We start from the raw sequence: 16,088 nt of genomic DNA on the forward strand, positions 1-16,088 counted from the left end.
AAACGTGACAAAATTAGCGTAAATGCGGAACCTCACGCAATCAGTTTTGTAAATAAACGAAAAAATCTGGTCACAAATTTACGGAATCCTCACCTAAAAGCGTGGGAAATAAAGAACGTAAATGCGAAAACTCAACGCAATTGCGGGTTTGTAAAAAAAAAAATCTGGTCGTGGAATTCACAGAATCCTTATGTGAAAACGTGGCAAATACAGTTGATAAAAAAAACGGATATGGGATCTCCCTTTTGTTTGTTTTTTAATAGATATCGTCTCGAGGATGGAGACGGGAATTAATAAAGTATAGTCTCTTCTTTGCTACCAACGCAAATCCCTTGAACCTAGCATTGCTCAGAAGACCCAGGATAGCCTCTCTAATGCTATAAAATACACTGCCTTTTTTCCCACCCCCGTTCTTGTTCCCTGCTCTCGCGAACTTAAACACCTCCTGTCCGCGAACTTAAAACCCCGGAGAATTTAGATATATGCGGCCTGTCTAGACTGCTCTGGACTGAGTAATCACAATTGTTTTTCAAGGCCGTGCTGGTACTATGCTCGGGGTAACCTGACTTTGTTCGAGATGCAAAAGCATTTGCCTTTATTTGATTACTTTCTGCACAGACAATAACGGAAAGAAAACGTTTACCTTTAATTTTACTTATCCTAACGTTAAGAATGTTTTACGCTAACACTTTGTTTTTCCTTTTCTGACTTATTGACTCATCTTATCCTATGTTAATGGATGGAGCGGGATCGCGGATAGGTTTCGGGCCACGTGGCTGGAGGATTTAAAGGTCCTATCCCGTTTAGACATGCGAGGTTCGCCAGCGAGAGAGAGAGAGAGAGCTAGCGCACGTTGTTTCCCATAAAAAAAATAACACACGAAAATACCTTTACAACGCGGGATTTGCGATTAACTAGCAATTCATGATATTTTCGTTTTGAAAGTTACTCCCTAACCTCTGTTCTTCATGCAATGGCACATAACATTAAAATTTCTCTCTCTCGATCTGGGGTTTATCACCCTACAAGTTGTCTCTTTTCTATCACTACAAAGGCAGTCAGATTTTATATATCCCTAACTAGAATAACTAGTTCTACCCAAATACTAGAAAATAAAATAAAAATTTACCTTATTGCTGTTGTGGAGAATTTGGAAACCTTGCCTTCATAAAAATATTAAGGAATTCAGATTTGTTTCTTTCGTGATTTTCGCTTAACAATCTATACAACGAAATACTGGTTTAGGTTCGCCATTATTCAAAATTCCACCTCGTCTCCTCCCAGAAAATACACTTACATTGAAGATTTAGGCCTTGATTTGAGGACGAGGGGTTTGAACAAGAGAAAAAAAAAAGTTTTAAAACTATACTTCCCAGGCATAAGGCCAGGGTTACTGAAGAGGGAGGAATTTACATAAAAGCTAGACTCTAATTTTAAAAGCACTGTATTTACATAAATTTACAGAGGTCCAGGAAACACAAGGGTAGGAGAACTTCTCTCAGTCTACCAGAACACGTGGGGGAGCAGCCCGGTCACGTGTTTAGGAAAATTGTGCAACAGAGCAAAATTGCAAGCTTCAAAGGACTTCCAAGTTCTACCACAGCCAGACACAGCGTTTGTCTGCAAGTAGAGGGGGCAAGGCATAAGGCAGGGCACACGTGGGGGAACTTTACTCACTGTTTTCTCTCAATCAAAAGGCCACTCAGGGGGGAAATGAAATGACTGGGAAATTTACACAGCAGAAACTATTTCATGGCTTAAATTCACTAGGGGAATGTTACTAGTATCACGGGGGAGTAATTACAGAATTGAGCCCAGATGGCGAAGGGGAATGAAACACTGCACAAGTCGCCTTGGAAAATGAAATGAAATACAGACAAAAATGAAACAATTCCCTGGTTGAAATGGAATTTCCCTTACAATACCTTTAGTGTGGATGCAGGATGTCTTCTTCTCTAAGTCTGGACACTATGGACTTTAAAAATATACTTGGGCTTCCCAAAGCATGGGAAACTCAGGCCCAGGAGGGGGGGGGGGGGGAGGGGGCAGCAGCGTCTTGTAAGGGGCCAGTGGTCTGACCTAGCCTAGGTCCCGTCGTCTTCTAAGAGCCTCTCTCCTGGATTCCAGGCCTTTTCAAGCTTTCTCCTGGATAGCTCTTCCCACTATGCCTGCAGGGGATATTCCAACAACCAATGGGAGAAGAGGATAGCTTTTCAAAAGAAAAAGGAGAATGGATTCCTCCAAAGTCGAAGGGGCAACTCGTATGAATACATTAAACTTGGGTTAAAGATTATTTCTTTCCTTGTTTCTAGCTAAAATCTTGAACAATTATATATATATAGATATATATATATATATATATATATATATATATATATATATAGACATATATATATATATATATATATATATATATGTCTATATATATATATATATATATATATATATATATATATATATATATATATATATATATATCATAATATATATATATGTGTTAGGCATGGTGGTTATATTCATCTGAACAACATATATATATATATATATATATATATATATATATATATATATATATATATATACATAATATATGTGTGTGTGTATATACATGGTTGTTATATTTCATCTGAACAAAACAGACACAGTGACACACTGCCCAGCCGGCGTGATCCCTATGTAAGATGATATCATCAAGCAGCAAACCTCAGTTTTGCGTTGGCTCTCTCAGCATAAAGATGTCGTCCTCTGCCAACCCCTTTATTACAGTGGCAGCGATTCTGCGGTTCTGGCAGTTGCCGTCGAGCCTCAGGGAGCCATCGATATCTTAGTCGTCAAGCAAAACGAACTTTTCCATCTTGTAAAAAGGTATGTCCTTGATGAAATGTCCAGCATAGAGTATGGAAAAAAAAAACCCGCCGTTTCAAATAATTGAGTGGAAAATTCATAAAGCTCTCTCCTTGCACTATCTCGCCCCTTGCATAAGTGAAGTTATACATTGTTCGCAATATATATATTATATATATATATATATATATATATATAAGATATATATAAATATATACATATATATATATAGATATATATTATAATATATATATATACTATATATATATATATAATATATATATATATATATATATATATATATAATTTATATATAATATATGTATTATTATATATATATATATATATATATTATATATATATATATATATCTATATATATCTATATATAATATATATAGATATATATATATATATATATATATATATATCTATATATATATATATATCTATATATTATATAGATAATGACTGGTAAAAGTGTTCTGTAACAACAGAATTCCATTCTAATAAAAGGAGCCCATAAAACACCAAAATGTAGAGAGAAAAGTACTATATTCAGAGACTGCTGTCCTCTCTCTTCAGGTATATGAATGAGAAAAGTTTACAGAAAAGTGGTATTTTATACCAAGAGATTCGTCCAGTGAAGCCAATTTAGGTCACCCCCGCTGATAATCTTCCTTTAATCTTCTTAAGCGTTTGTTGAATGAACACTGCGTCGACGATGTCTGATGTCCAATTCCTTTTGAGATGTTTCATTACCTGCTTCTCTTTTATTAAGGCCGATTCCATCATTTGACTCTTGTACCGGCAGTTGCTGCTATAAATTACACGTGACATATTCCAGTTTATTCTATGGTTATGTTCATTTATATGATTGAAAATAGCGAGTTCTGTTGTCCATACCTAACTGACCGTTTGTGTTGTATTAATCTCTGGGGAAGTGATTTACCTGTAAATCCGATGTAAGATTGGTCACAGTCCTGGCATGGGCTCTCATATACCCCAGAGTCTTTGGGCGATGCTTTTGTTGGACGTTAATCAGGAATTGGCTAAGGTATTTGGGTAGGTAAATGCAAAAGGGTTGGATTTCCCAAGGGTGTGAGTTACTCTCTTAATCGTCTCCAGGTGGGGAATTTTTTATTTATTGTTGGGGTGTGTCTGGTCTTGTCTTTAGGGGGTCGGTAGAAAATTACGTTTGCTTTTTTGAATTGCTTTCTCAATTATATGGTCAGGATACTTTAAAGAATGAAAGTTGCTTGCGAATTATTTTCAAATTCTTTTTCCAGGAAATCTGGGGACAAATCGTAAAGGCTCTTAGGAATAGGTTGTCTGGCTAGACCTGATCTTGATAGTATTGTCATGATAGCTAAAGTAGTGAATATATGAAAGTGAGAACGTTGGTTTTCTGTATATGGTAAATTTGTATTCTGTCGTGTCTCTGATTATTAAAACATCAAGAAAAGGAATTTTGTTGTCTGTTTCCCATTCAACTTTAAATTGATGCTGGGCACTAATGCGTTTAATTTTGAGAGGAATTCATTAAAATTACCCCACTTATTATCCCAAAATGTTAGTATGTCATCCACGTATCTCATCCACAGCATGTTTTTGGGTTTTATTGCATTTATTACTGTAGTTTCAAAGTATTCCATGTACAGATTGGCTAAAATAGGACTTAAAGGACTACCCATACTACACCCGAATTTTTGCTTGTAGAATGATTCCCCGAATGAAAATACGTTATTAGATGCACATAATTCAACTAACTTATTATTTGTCAAGTGCCAAGGGAAATGATCTGAATAGGGGGATAATTTTTCCCTAAAAACTGAAGAACGTCCTGTACTGGTACTTTTGTGAATAGGGAGTTCTACGTCAAGGTCTTAAAAAAGTTTTATGTTGTGAAGTGGTATATGTGCTTCTCTGAATTTGTGACAAAAGTCTTCGAATGTTTGATGTGACTGGGAGAAAAAGTGCCTAAAAAAGGAGAAAGGAGGCCAGCTAACCATTTAGAAATTTTTGTAATTGAAAGCTCCGGCGCATGAAACGATGGGTCTGAATGGAAGATTGTCTTTGTGAGTTTTGGGAAGACCATAAAAGTAGGGGTAATTTAGGATTAATTACTTTAAATTTCTCTAATAGTTTCAATACTCTTTTTGTCTTGGCCAATTAATCTTACTTTCCGAAAAAATTCTGTGGGAACGTTCTGGAGGGGATTTTTCGTCAGTTTTTCGTAAGTATTTGTGTCGCTAAGGAGCTGGTTGATTTTGTCGAGGTAGAAGTCTTTGTTCATTATTACAATTTTGCCGTCTTTGTCGGATCTACTTATTATAACATCTAACTTTTTTAGCGAGTGGATGGCTATCATGAATCTGCGGGGAACAGGATATTTGTTATGAAGGTCAGTTAAAGCATTTAGTAACACTCCTTTTAAACATATCTCTTCACGGCTGTAGTTTTTTGTCAGATATGAATTTATCAAAAGCCACTATGAAGTCTAGGTTGTTTTTGCGGTCTGGCATTAGGGCAAAGGATAAGCCTAAATTTAAAACTAAAATGTTGATTTACAGTAAGGGGGGTGTTGGATAAGTTTAAAACTTTGTCTTGTTGTTCAAGATTATTCCATGCGCTATTATCTATTAGGTTATTTAACTTGCGTAAAAGTCTGTTGGAATGAGTCACGCTATTATAGGCAGCAATGTCGGAACAGAATGAAATCAGATACCTGTATACGTGGTCCGTAGTGAGGAGGCATAGATTAGATTGAGTTCCATATATCACTCTGCGTAGCACGAAGATGTCGTTTCTCGTATTGGTGATTCTTTCTTCCAGGAAAATCTTGTGTGATAGAAGGGGTTTGGGGTTTAATTGCAGAGTCCATCTCCCGAATCCGTACATTTTGGAAGTACTTGTTCTTTGAGGCATTCTTCCAAAAAGGTGTTTTTGGTTTTTTTCAGCCGGTGTAGTCTGTTCAGTTCTTTTTTTTCAAACTTGCGGAAAACGGCTTGACCTTCTGGAAGTGAGTGAAGAATCGTGGAAAGGCGGTTGAATTCCATAATGGGCTGACAATGACTGGTAAAAGTGTTCTGTACAACAGAATTCCATCTAATAAAGGAGCCCATAAAAAACACCAAAATGTAGAGAGAAAAGTACTATATTTCAGAGACTGCTGTCATCTCTCTTCAGGTATATGAATGAGAAAAGTTTACAGAAAAGGTGGTATTTATACCAAGAGATTCGTCCACAAGTAAGCCAATTTAGTCACCCCCGCTGATAATCTTCCTTTAATCTTCTTAAGCGTTGGTTGAATGAACACTGCGTTGACGATGTCTGATGTCCAATTCCCTTTTGAGATGTTTCATTACCTGCTTCTCTTTTATTAAGGCCGATTCCATCATTTGACTCTTGTACGGCAGTTGCTGCTATAAATTACACGTGACATATTCCAGTTTATTCTATGGTTATGTTCATTTATATGATTGAAAATAGCCGAGTTCTGTTGTCCATACCTAACTGACCGTTTGTGTTGTATTAATCTCTGGGGAAGTGATTTACCTGTAAATCCGATGTAAGATTGGTCACAGTCCTGCCATGGGATCTCATATCCCCAGAGTCTTTGGGCGATGTCTTTTGTTGGACGTTAATCAGGGATTTGGCTAAGGTATTTGGGTGTAGGTAAATGCAAAAGGGTTGGATTTCCCAAGGGTGTGAGTTACTCTCTTAATCGTCTCCAGGTGGGGAATTTTTATTTTATTGTTGGGTGTGTCTCTGGTCTTGTCTTTAGGGGTCGGTAGAAAATTACGTTGCTTTTTGAATTGCTTTCTCTCAATATATGGTCAGGATACTTTAAAGATGAAAGTTGCTTGCGAATTAGTTCAAATCTTTGCCAGGAAATCTGGGGAACAAATTCGTAAGGCTCTAGGAATAGGTTGCTGGCTAGACCTATCTTGATAGTATTGTCATGATAGCTAAAGTAGTGAATATATGAAAGTGAGAACGTTGGTTTTCTGTATATGGTAAATTTGTATTCTGTCGTGTCTCTGATTATTAAAACATCAAGAAAAGGAATTTTGTTGTCTGTTTCCCATTCAACTTTAAATTTGATGCTGGGCACTAATGCGTTTAATTTTGAGAGGAATTCATTAAAATTACCCCACTTATTATCCCAAAATGTTAGTATGTCATCCACGTATCTCATCCACAGCATGTTTTTGGGTTTTATTGCATTTATTACTGTAGTTTCAAAGTATTCCAACAAAAGACATCGCCCAAAGACTCTGGGGTATATGAGATCCATGCAGGACTGTGACCAATCTTACATCGGATTTACAGGTAATCACTTCCCCAGAGATTAATACAACACAAACGGTCATTTTAGTTGGTATGGACAACAGAACTCGGCTATTTTCAATCATATAAATGAACATAACCATAGAATAAAACTGGAATATGTCACGTGTAATTTATAGCAGCAACTGCCGGTACAAGAGTCAAATGATGGAATCGGCCTTAATAAAAGAGAAGCAGGTAATGAAACATCTCAAAAGGGAATTGGACATCAGACATCGTCGACGCAGTGTTCATTCAACCAACGCTTAAGAAGATTAAAGGAAGATTATCAGCGGGGGTGACTAAATTGGCTTACTTGTGGACGAATCTCTTGGTATAAATACCACCTTTTCTGTAAACTTTTCTCATTCATATACCTGAAGAGAGAGACAGCAGTCTCTGAAATATAGTACTTTTCTCTCTACATTTTGGTGTTTTATGGGCTCCTTTTATTAGATGGAATTCTGTTGTTACAGAACACTTTTACCAGTCATTGTCAGCCCATTATGGAATTCAACCGCCTTTCCTTCCACGATTCTTCACTCACTTCCCAGAAGTCAAGTCCAGTTTTCCGCAAGTTTGAAAAAGAACTGAACAGACTACACCGGCTGAAAAAAACCAAAAACACTTTTTGGAAGAATGCCTCAAAGAACAAGTACTTCCAAAAATGTACGGATTCGGGAGATGGACTCTGCAATCAAACCCTTCCCTCTATCACACAAGATTTTTCCTGGAAGAAAGAATCACCAATACGAGAAACGACATCTTCGTGCTACGCAGAGTGATATATGGAACTCAATCTAATCTATGCCTCCTCACTACGGACCACGTATACAGGTATCTGATTTCATTCTGTTCCGACATTGCTGCCTATAATAGCGTGACTCATTCCAACAGACTTTTACGCAAGTTAAATAACCTAATAGATAATAGCGCATGGAATAATCTTGAACAACAAGACAAAGTTTTAAACTTATCCAACACCCCCCTTACTGTAAATCAACATTTAGTTTTAAATTTAGCTTATCCCTTTGCCCTAATGCCAGACCGCAAACAACCTAGACTTCATAGTGGCTTTTGATAAATTCATATCTGACAAAAACTACAGCCGTGAAGAGATAGTTTAAAAGGAGTGTTACTAAATGCTTAACTGACCTTCATAACAAATATCCTGTTCCCGCAGATTCATGATAGCCATCCACTCGCTAAAAAAGTTAGATGTTATAATAAGTAGATCCGACAAAGACGGCAAAATTGTAATAATGAACAAAGACTTCTACCTCGACAAAATCAACCAGCTCCTTAGCGACACAAATACTTACGAAAAACTGACGAAAAATCCCCTCCAGAACGTTCCCACAGAATTTTTTCGGAAAGTAAGATTAATTGGCCAAGACAAAAAGAGTATTGAACTATTAGAGAATTTAAAGTAATTAATCCTAAATTACCCTACTTTTATGGTCTTCCCAAAACTCACAAAGACAATCTTCCATTCAGACCATCGTTTCATGCGCCGGAGCTTTCAATTACAAAATTTCTAAATGGTTAGCTGGCCTCCTTTCTCCTTTTTAGGCACTTTTTCTCCCAGTCACATCAAACATTCGGAAGACTTTGTCACAAATTCAGAGAAGCACATATACCACTTCACAACATAAAACTTTTAAGCCTTGACGTAGACTCCCTATTCACAAAAGTACCAGTACAGGACGTTCTTCAGTTTTTAAGGGAAAAATTATCCCCCTATTCAGATCATTTCCCTTTGGCACTTGACAAAATAATAAAGTTAGTTGAATTATGTGCATCTAATAACGTATTTTCATTCGGGAATCATTCTACAAGCAAAAATTCGGGTGTAGTATGGGTAGTCCTTTAAGTCCTATTTTTAGCCAATCTGTACATGGAATACTTTGAAACTACAGTAATAAATGCAATAAAACCCAAAAACATGCTGTGGATGAGATACGTGGATGACATACTAACATTTTGGGATATAAGTGGGGTAATTTTAATGAATTCCTCTCAAAATTAAACGCATTAGTGCCCAGCATCAAATTTAAAGTTGAATGGGAAACAGACAACAAAATTCCTTTTCTTGTTGAGTTTAATAATCAGAGACACGACAGAATACAAATTTACCATATACAGAAAACCAACGTTCTCACTTTCATATATTCACTACTTTAGCTATCATGACCTACTATCAAGATAGGTCTAGCCAGCAACCTATTCCTAAGAGCCTTACGAATTTGTTCCCAGATTTCCTGGAAAAAGAATTTGAACTAATTTGCAAGCAACTTCATCTTTAAAGTATCCTGACCATATAATTGAGAAAAGCAATTCAAAAAAGCAAACGTAATTTTCTACCGACCCCCTAAAGACAAGACCAGAGGACACACCCAACAATAAAATAAAAATCCCCACCTGGAGACGATTAAGAGAGTAACTCACACCTTGGGAAATCCAACCCTTTTGCATTTACCTACCCAAATACCTTAGCCAAATCCCGTGATTAACGTCCAACAAAAGACATCGCCCAAAGACTCTGGGTATATGAGATCCCATGGCAGGACTGTGACCAATCTTACATCGGATTTACAGGTAAATCACTTCCCCAGAGATTAATACAACACAAACGGTCAGTTAGGTATGGACAACAGAAACTCGGCTATTTTCAATCATATAAATGAACATAACCATAGAATAAACTGGAATATGTCACGTGTAATTTATAGCAGCAACTGCCGGTACAAGAGTCAAATGATGGAATCGGCCTTAATAAAAGAGAAGCAGGTAATGAACATCTCAAAAGGGAATTGGACATCAGACATCGTCGACGCAGTGTTCATTCAAACCAACGCTTAAGAAGATTAAAGGAAGATTATCAGCGGGGGTGACCTAAATGGCTTACTTGTGGACGAATCTCTTGGTATAAAATACCACCTTTTCTGTAAACTTTCTCATTCATATACCTGAAGAGAGAGACAGCAGTCTCTGAAATATAGTACTTTTCTCTCTACATTTTGGTGTTTTATGGGCTCCTTTTATTAGATATAGATATTATATATATAGATATATATAGATATATATAGATATATATAATATATATATATATTATATATATATATCTATATATATATATATATAATATATATATATATATATATATATATGTATGTGTGTGTGTTTGTTTATGTCTAACTCCCTTGAAGCTCAGTCATTTTTTGTGTCATTGGTCATGGCATTCTACCCTCTATGGTTTTTGAAGATTTTAAAAACATGTTCCTTCTGTTTCAGGATTAGAGTCTGTCACCAACGAACAACTGCAACTTCTTAACAACAAGGTTGATGCAGGTAGGTCAGCAAAACAAGGATCTCAGAAAAAAAATAGTAATATTGATATAGGTTGGAAAGATATCAGAAGTATTTTTTTTGGTCTTGGTATATAAAACCTTGCAGACAAGGTAACAAGTGATTTAAGTATTGATCAGGATAACATGAGAAGTCATAATAATATGGAGTAACTGGAGGAACCAGCAATTCCTCCTGTCTGTTAATGTTTTTCATGACTTGATTAATGGAATGTCTTCAATTCCTTTACTTTGTGTAGCTTAGTAATCACTGACTCGGAATTTTGTAGGTTTAAATTGAAAAGCACCATTATGATTATGTTCTCAAGAACTTGACTGTACCAAGGCTTCAGCACCATGGCGACTGTAGCGTGAAAAGCCTGGTACACACTATGCCATCACGTATCAGCCTCGTGATGAAGTAGTGGTGTTGAAAAAAATACTACTGTGGGGTGTAGTTGCTCTGTGTTCTGCAAAAAAGAAACTTTTGAGGAAGAAACATAGAACCTTGTGGTGTAAGCAATGGCTTTCTCGGCGACCTCTGAAGGGAAGCTTCAATGAAATATTTTTGGAGCTACAAGTCGAAAATCCAACAGTCTTTGAAAATTACACAAGAATGCCAATCCTTGCATTTTATAAATTGTTGGAAAAAAATTGAACCATATATCTGTAAGCAGGACACCAGCTCTCGAGACAGCATATCACTAGGAGCTCGTTCTTGCAGCTGGAGGATCGTATGCAAGCCTCCAATATTCAACCAGGATTTCAAAACAGAGCCTCGGTCTAATCATCCCCGAAACCTGTGAAGCCACCTATAATGTCCTTAGGGAGGATTATTTGAAAGTAAGGTTCAAATATAGGTACAAAATACACAAATATTTTTTTTTATTACAAGAAACGCAGCTCATCAAAACACCATAACTTCGGAGTGTAGAGATCTTCCGTACCAGCTCCAGACTTCTATGATGCTTTGATTGCAGACATTTCCCTGTAGAATTGTGTCTTCAGGGTGTGCAGCTTTTTAGTAATGTCTTCATTCCGCAATGTACAGTTTACAAAACTCGATAACTCTGATTTTATGGTTTCCAAGCTTGCACTCCTGATGTTTCTCATCTTGTAATGCTTGCATTTGATGTTCCTTCAGTAATTCAATAAAATGTGGTGTTAGTCCTTGTTCATGCAAGGGGTTTGGCGGGTGGTGGTGAGCGGACATCCTCTCCCTCTGAAAGTTGGTGCATCACTAAGTTGCGCAATGAAATGGCTCTGTCCCATCAACACATTGGTGATGCAGCATCGTGTTGAAAAAGCAGTTTTTCAACGCATCCATCTAACACTGCGAGCATCTTGATGCATAGTGTGTACGGGGCTTTAGTGGCGCCTGGGCACTTCATATGGGGCACTTAAGGCATTACCCAAGGTTCTTTGCAGCGCCCCTTCTGTCCCTAGCTGGAATTCCTTTCATTCCTTCTACTGTACCTCTCTTCATATTCTCTTTCTTCCATCTTACTTTCCACCTTCTAACAATTGTTTCAAAGTGCAACTGCTTTGAGGTTTTCCTCCTGTTAACCTTTTAGTCCTTTTTCGTCGTAAATTCCCATTCAACGCCAAATGACCTCATAGGTCCCGGTGCTTGGCCTTTGGTCTCAAACAGAATACCTTTGTTTATGTCTAACCCCCTTGAAGCTCAGTCATTTTTTGTGTCATTGGTCATGGCATTCTACCCTCTATGGTTTTTGAAGATTTTAAAAACATGTTCCTTCTGTTTCAGGATTAGAGACGATACTGAACTCCATGAAAAACGAGTGTGTCACCAACGAGCAACTGGAACTTCTTAAAAAGAAGGTTGATGCAGGTAGGTCTGCAAAACAAGGTTCTCAGATAGAGTGGCAACTGGGGTACTGGATCCAGTCTGTCAATTTGTTTATTCTTGGATGTTTTATAAGTTTTCGTGTTATTAGCTATATCACTAGTTGACTTAATATTGTTGAATTTTCTATTCTCTTTTTTTTCGCTTCAAAACTTTAGTAACTTTATTACTATATGACGAATTTACTTGACTTTAACTTTATTAGCTATTTCATGAGGTTACTTAATCTTGTTGAATTTCATGTCTCTGTTTTCTCATGTCTTTATCTTTAGCAACTTTATTTTACACTGAATTAAACCAGTGACTCTGGAGCTCCTTAGAATCCAATCAAATGTGAGTTATTAAACTGGAGTATCCGAAGCCAATGGAAAAAGTTCTCAATATCAGAACTGTAGGCTACCTTTGCTTGAAAGTTGTAAAAGCCAGTATACCTTAGTAGAAAATGGCCTCTTCCAAAACCCATAAATTCTTTTGTGTCGTACAAAACTCATTGATATTGATATTGATGGGTAGTGTTATCATTAGAACTCGTTTGCTTGATTGGTTGTATAGTGTTTTTACGTTGCATGGAAGCCGTGGTTATTCAGCAACGAGACCAACGGCTTTACGTGACTTCCGAATCACGTCGAGAGTGAACTTCTATCACCTGAAATGCACATCTCTAACCGCTCAGTGGAATGCCTCAGAATCTAACCTATAGCCACTGAGGTGGCAGGCCAAGACCATTACCGATCACGCCACTGAGGCGCTTATCATTAGAACTGATCAAGTAACATGAACTGCAGAGAAAACTGTTGCGCTGGAGTGCTGTTGCTCTAAGTCTAGAGGTCTAGGTCTCCTACTTACTGGAACTTGCTGCTATAACATTTTCTCTCCCACTACTTCTTTTCATTTCTGGCCCAGTGGTTAAAATTGAGCTGAGTCATAGCTCCAGTGAAGCTTGCAGAGTATCAACCATCAGTTATGGGCTGCTGATAAGCAAGAGCCCATGCCTGCACAAGTCTGGCTGAATCTAAATACTACTATTACTACTACTACTGCTGCTGCTGCTGCTGCTGCTGCAGATAATATTCAGGAGCCATAATTATAAATCTCAGTTTTTCCAGCAACTATTCTTCAAATCAATGTTGCTGAACAAAAATGAAGGCGGGTATATTTCTGGTTTACCTCCTTTAATGATAACCAATTCTCTTTGGAATATCTCCCATTTACTTACTTTAGTTTGCAATAATTAAATATATGAAATTGGTGCTTCTTATTTCTTTCTGTGGCCTGCAGTGATGTGTAATACAGTATTCCCCCTGTATTCGCGGGGACGCGTACCAGACCCCTCCCACTAATAGCTAGAATCCGCGAATAGATGAAACTCCCATAAAAATGATTGAAACTGCCTATTTTGTTAGTTAAAACTCTAGAAACCCCCACTAAAAATGTTTATACCTTTTTTTAAATAGTTTTATCACAAAAAAGTGCATTTTATGAGGAAATTGTTGAAAAAATACCAGGAATTTGTGGCTATTTCTCATAGAAAAATACCCTGAATATTCGAATTTCCTGCGAATAATGGGTAGAAATGGTCCAGAGAGGAATCCGTGAATGTGTGAGTCCACGATTGCCGCGAACACAAATACGGGTGGGATCCACTGTATCTACAATGTGGCCCTCATACTAAAGAACGCGGAGACCCCGGTTTGAGGACAATGACCCTAACCATAAAGTGCATTTGGTAGTGGGTTTGAATTACCGTCTAATGCCAGTACTTCTAATAACCACCTCAGCTGTAGAGGAACATTTAAAAGCCAAGTATGCAGCCTTCCCTTGTGAAGGGATAGCAGCAGGGCTTGAACATTCAAATCAGCAGAGACTAAGTTGGAAAATAATTTGTTAGAAGTATCTCCAGCGAAATTCTATGAATGCAGCTCAGAATTGACTTGAATGATTTTTTATAAGAGTAATAAATTGCTTTGGTGACAAAAACTCCGATTAAAACTTTGTCGTAGACGATACAATGGGGGTTTGCTGTTGAATAAATGTTATGAATCAGTCCATTTAATAAAGGGTTTTCCACAATTCTTTCAGTAAAACAAATAAAACAAGCAAAACTTCATATAATAAATAGGTTCAAGAAAATATGTCACAGGTAGTGTTGATGTGATTTATCATATCGTGTACAAATTATGCTCTTACTTTCTCTCATAGATTTTGGATTGTTGGGGCAATGTTCACAAAGTCAAATCGATGTTTGCTATGTCCCAGCGAACTTCAAAATGCCAAGTTTGGATTTTCTTCATGACATCGCTCAAGGCAAAAACACATCTTCGAGCAGCATTTATAACCCAGATTCGGACAGTATTTATAAGTAAGTCTTCTCAACTTACAGTTATCTGTGTTTTGTCTTGTAGTAATCATATCAATTTGGTGGAGTAAATTTTGCAACAACAAAGGAAAGAACGCAAAGGTCTTCATGAGATGGAAATCAGTTCATTGGTCGAATGAAATATTTTGCTTCCCTTAATTGCCAGTGAAAATGGAGATCAAGAACTGTTAATGACATGTTACAAGAGCCTTTATGGAAGTTCATTAGAGGAGAAACACTGCAGTATCTAATAATCTCCAGTTTGCTGTCCTTTTCCTCGTTTAGGAGACAAAAAGCAGGGTCCTGAATACATAAATAAATGAAATTTTACAAAAGTGAACAGATAAGAGAACTGTTGTTGTAAATACTGAAGGTGGCAAAAGAACAGAATCTTACGTGACAGTCAAGAACATTCCCATTCTTACCATAAGAAATATAAATAAATATTTCTCAACTAAGACACCTCATGACATGCAAAACGAGGAAAATGTCTGAGAACGGTAATCAGTACTTGAAACTTCATTAATTCTTGTATATTTTCAGAACAATGGTTCCAGAGATGGCCGTCGATGACAGCAACTCCACGATATTCCATTCCGTAAATGAAATCCGTCCTTGGTGGCTGATCGATCTGGGATCGGAACGGGTGTTTTACCATATCTTGATTCTGAGTCGCCAAGATTCCTATCCAGAAAGGCTACATGACCTTGAGGTAAGATCAGAGTCCTCCCTGGAACGGGTTACGTCAGTTGCAACAGTTTTGTATATCTATATATAATATATAATATAGATAATATAAAATTAGAAGATATTTATATATATATAATAATTATATATTAGGGCTGTTGCCTCGTATAATAAGGTGCCCTATGAGGTAATGTTAGACTTGCGATAATCGTTATGCTAAGTCGGTGGTATTGCACTTCCATATTCATTGGAGTGTCTTGGGGTTTGTAGATCACTTACGAAGTCGGTATTATCTTCTCAAGCAGGGAGCTTGGACTAATGTTTCAAAACAAATGAATGAACACAGGTGACGGCACGTCATCTTAGCCTACATACTTTATCGTCTCTGGTCTGATCACATTCCTGCAAGCAATCTGGTTGACCTCTTTGTTTTTTTTTTTTTTTTTTTTTTAGTTTTAGTCTTTTATATATATGGAATAACATTCCATATTTTTATTATGTAATCACTTACTAAAAGCTCGGTCAGCTACCAAAACCAAACTACTGAATATTACTAAAACTTGACTTGCATTTTACTTATAGGAGTGTGATACAGACACTATGAATATATATATATATATATATATATATATATATATATATATATATATAATATA

General features: G+C 36.9%; 1 protein-coding gene across 1 annotated transcript in view; it reads left to right on the forward strand.

Moving 5' to 3' along the window:
• Positions 1-16,088, forward strand: part of LOC135225860 (fucolectin-5-like) — a 99,783-nt gene that overhangs the window by 50,299 nt on the left and 33,396 nt on the right. The window contains exons 3-5 of the mRNA XM_064265408.1: positions 12,291-12,374; positions 14,589-14,748; positions 15,289-15,457. Coding sequence (XP_064121478.1) covers positions 12,291-12,374; positions 14,589-14,748; positions 15,289-15,457 — 413 coding nt within the window. The remainder of the gene's footprint in view (positions 1-12,290; positions 12,375-14,588; positions 14,749-15,288; positions 15,458-16,088) is intronic.

This window comes from Macrobrachium nipponense, chromosome 13 (assembly GCF_015104395.2).
Source record: "Macrobrachium nipponense isolate FS-2020 chromosome 13, ASM1510439v2, whole genome shotgun sequence".
Classification (NCBI taxonomy): domain Eukaryota; kingdom Metazoa; phylum Arthropoda; class Malacostraca; order Decapoda; family Palaemonidae; genus Macrobrachium; species Macrobrachium nipponense.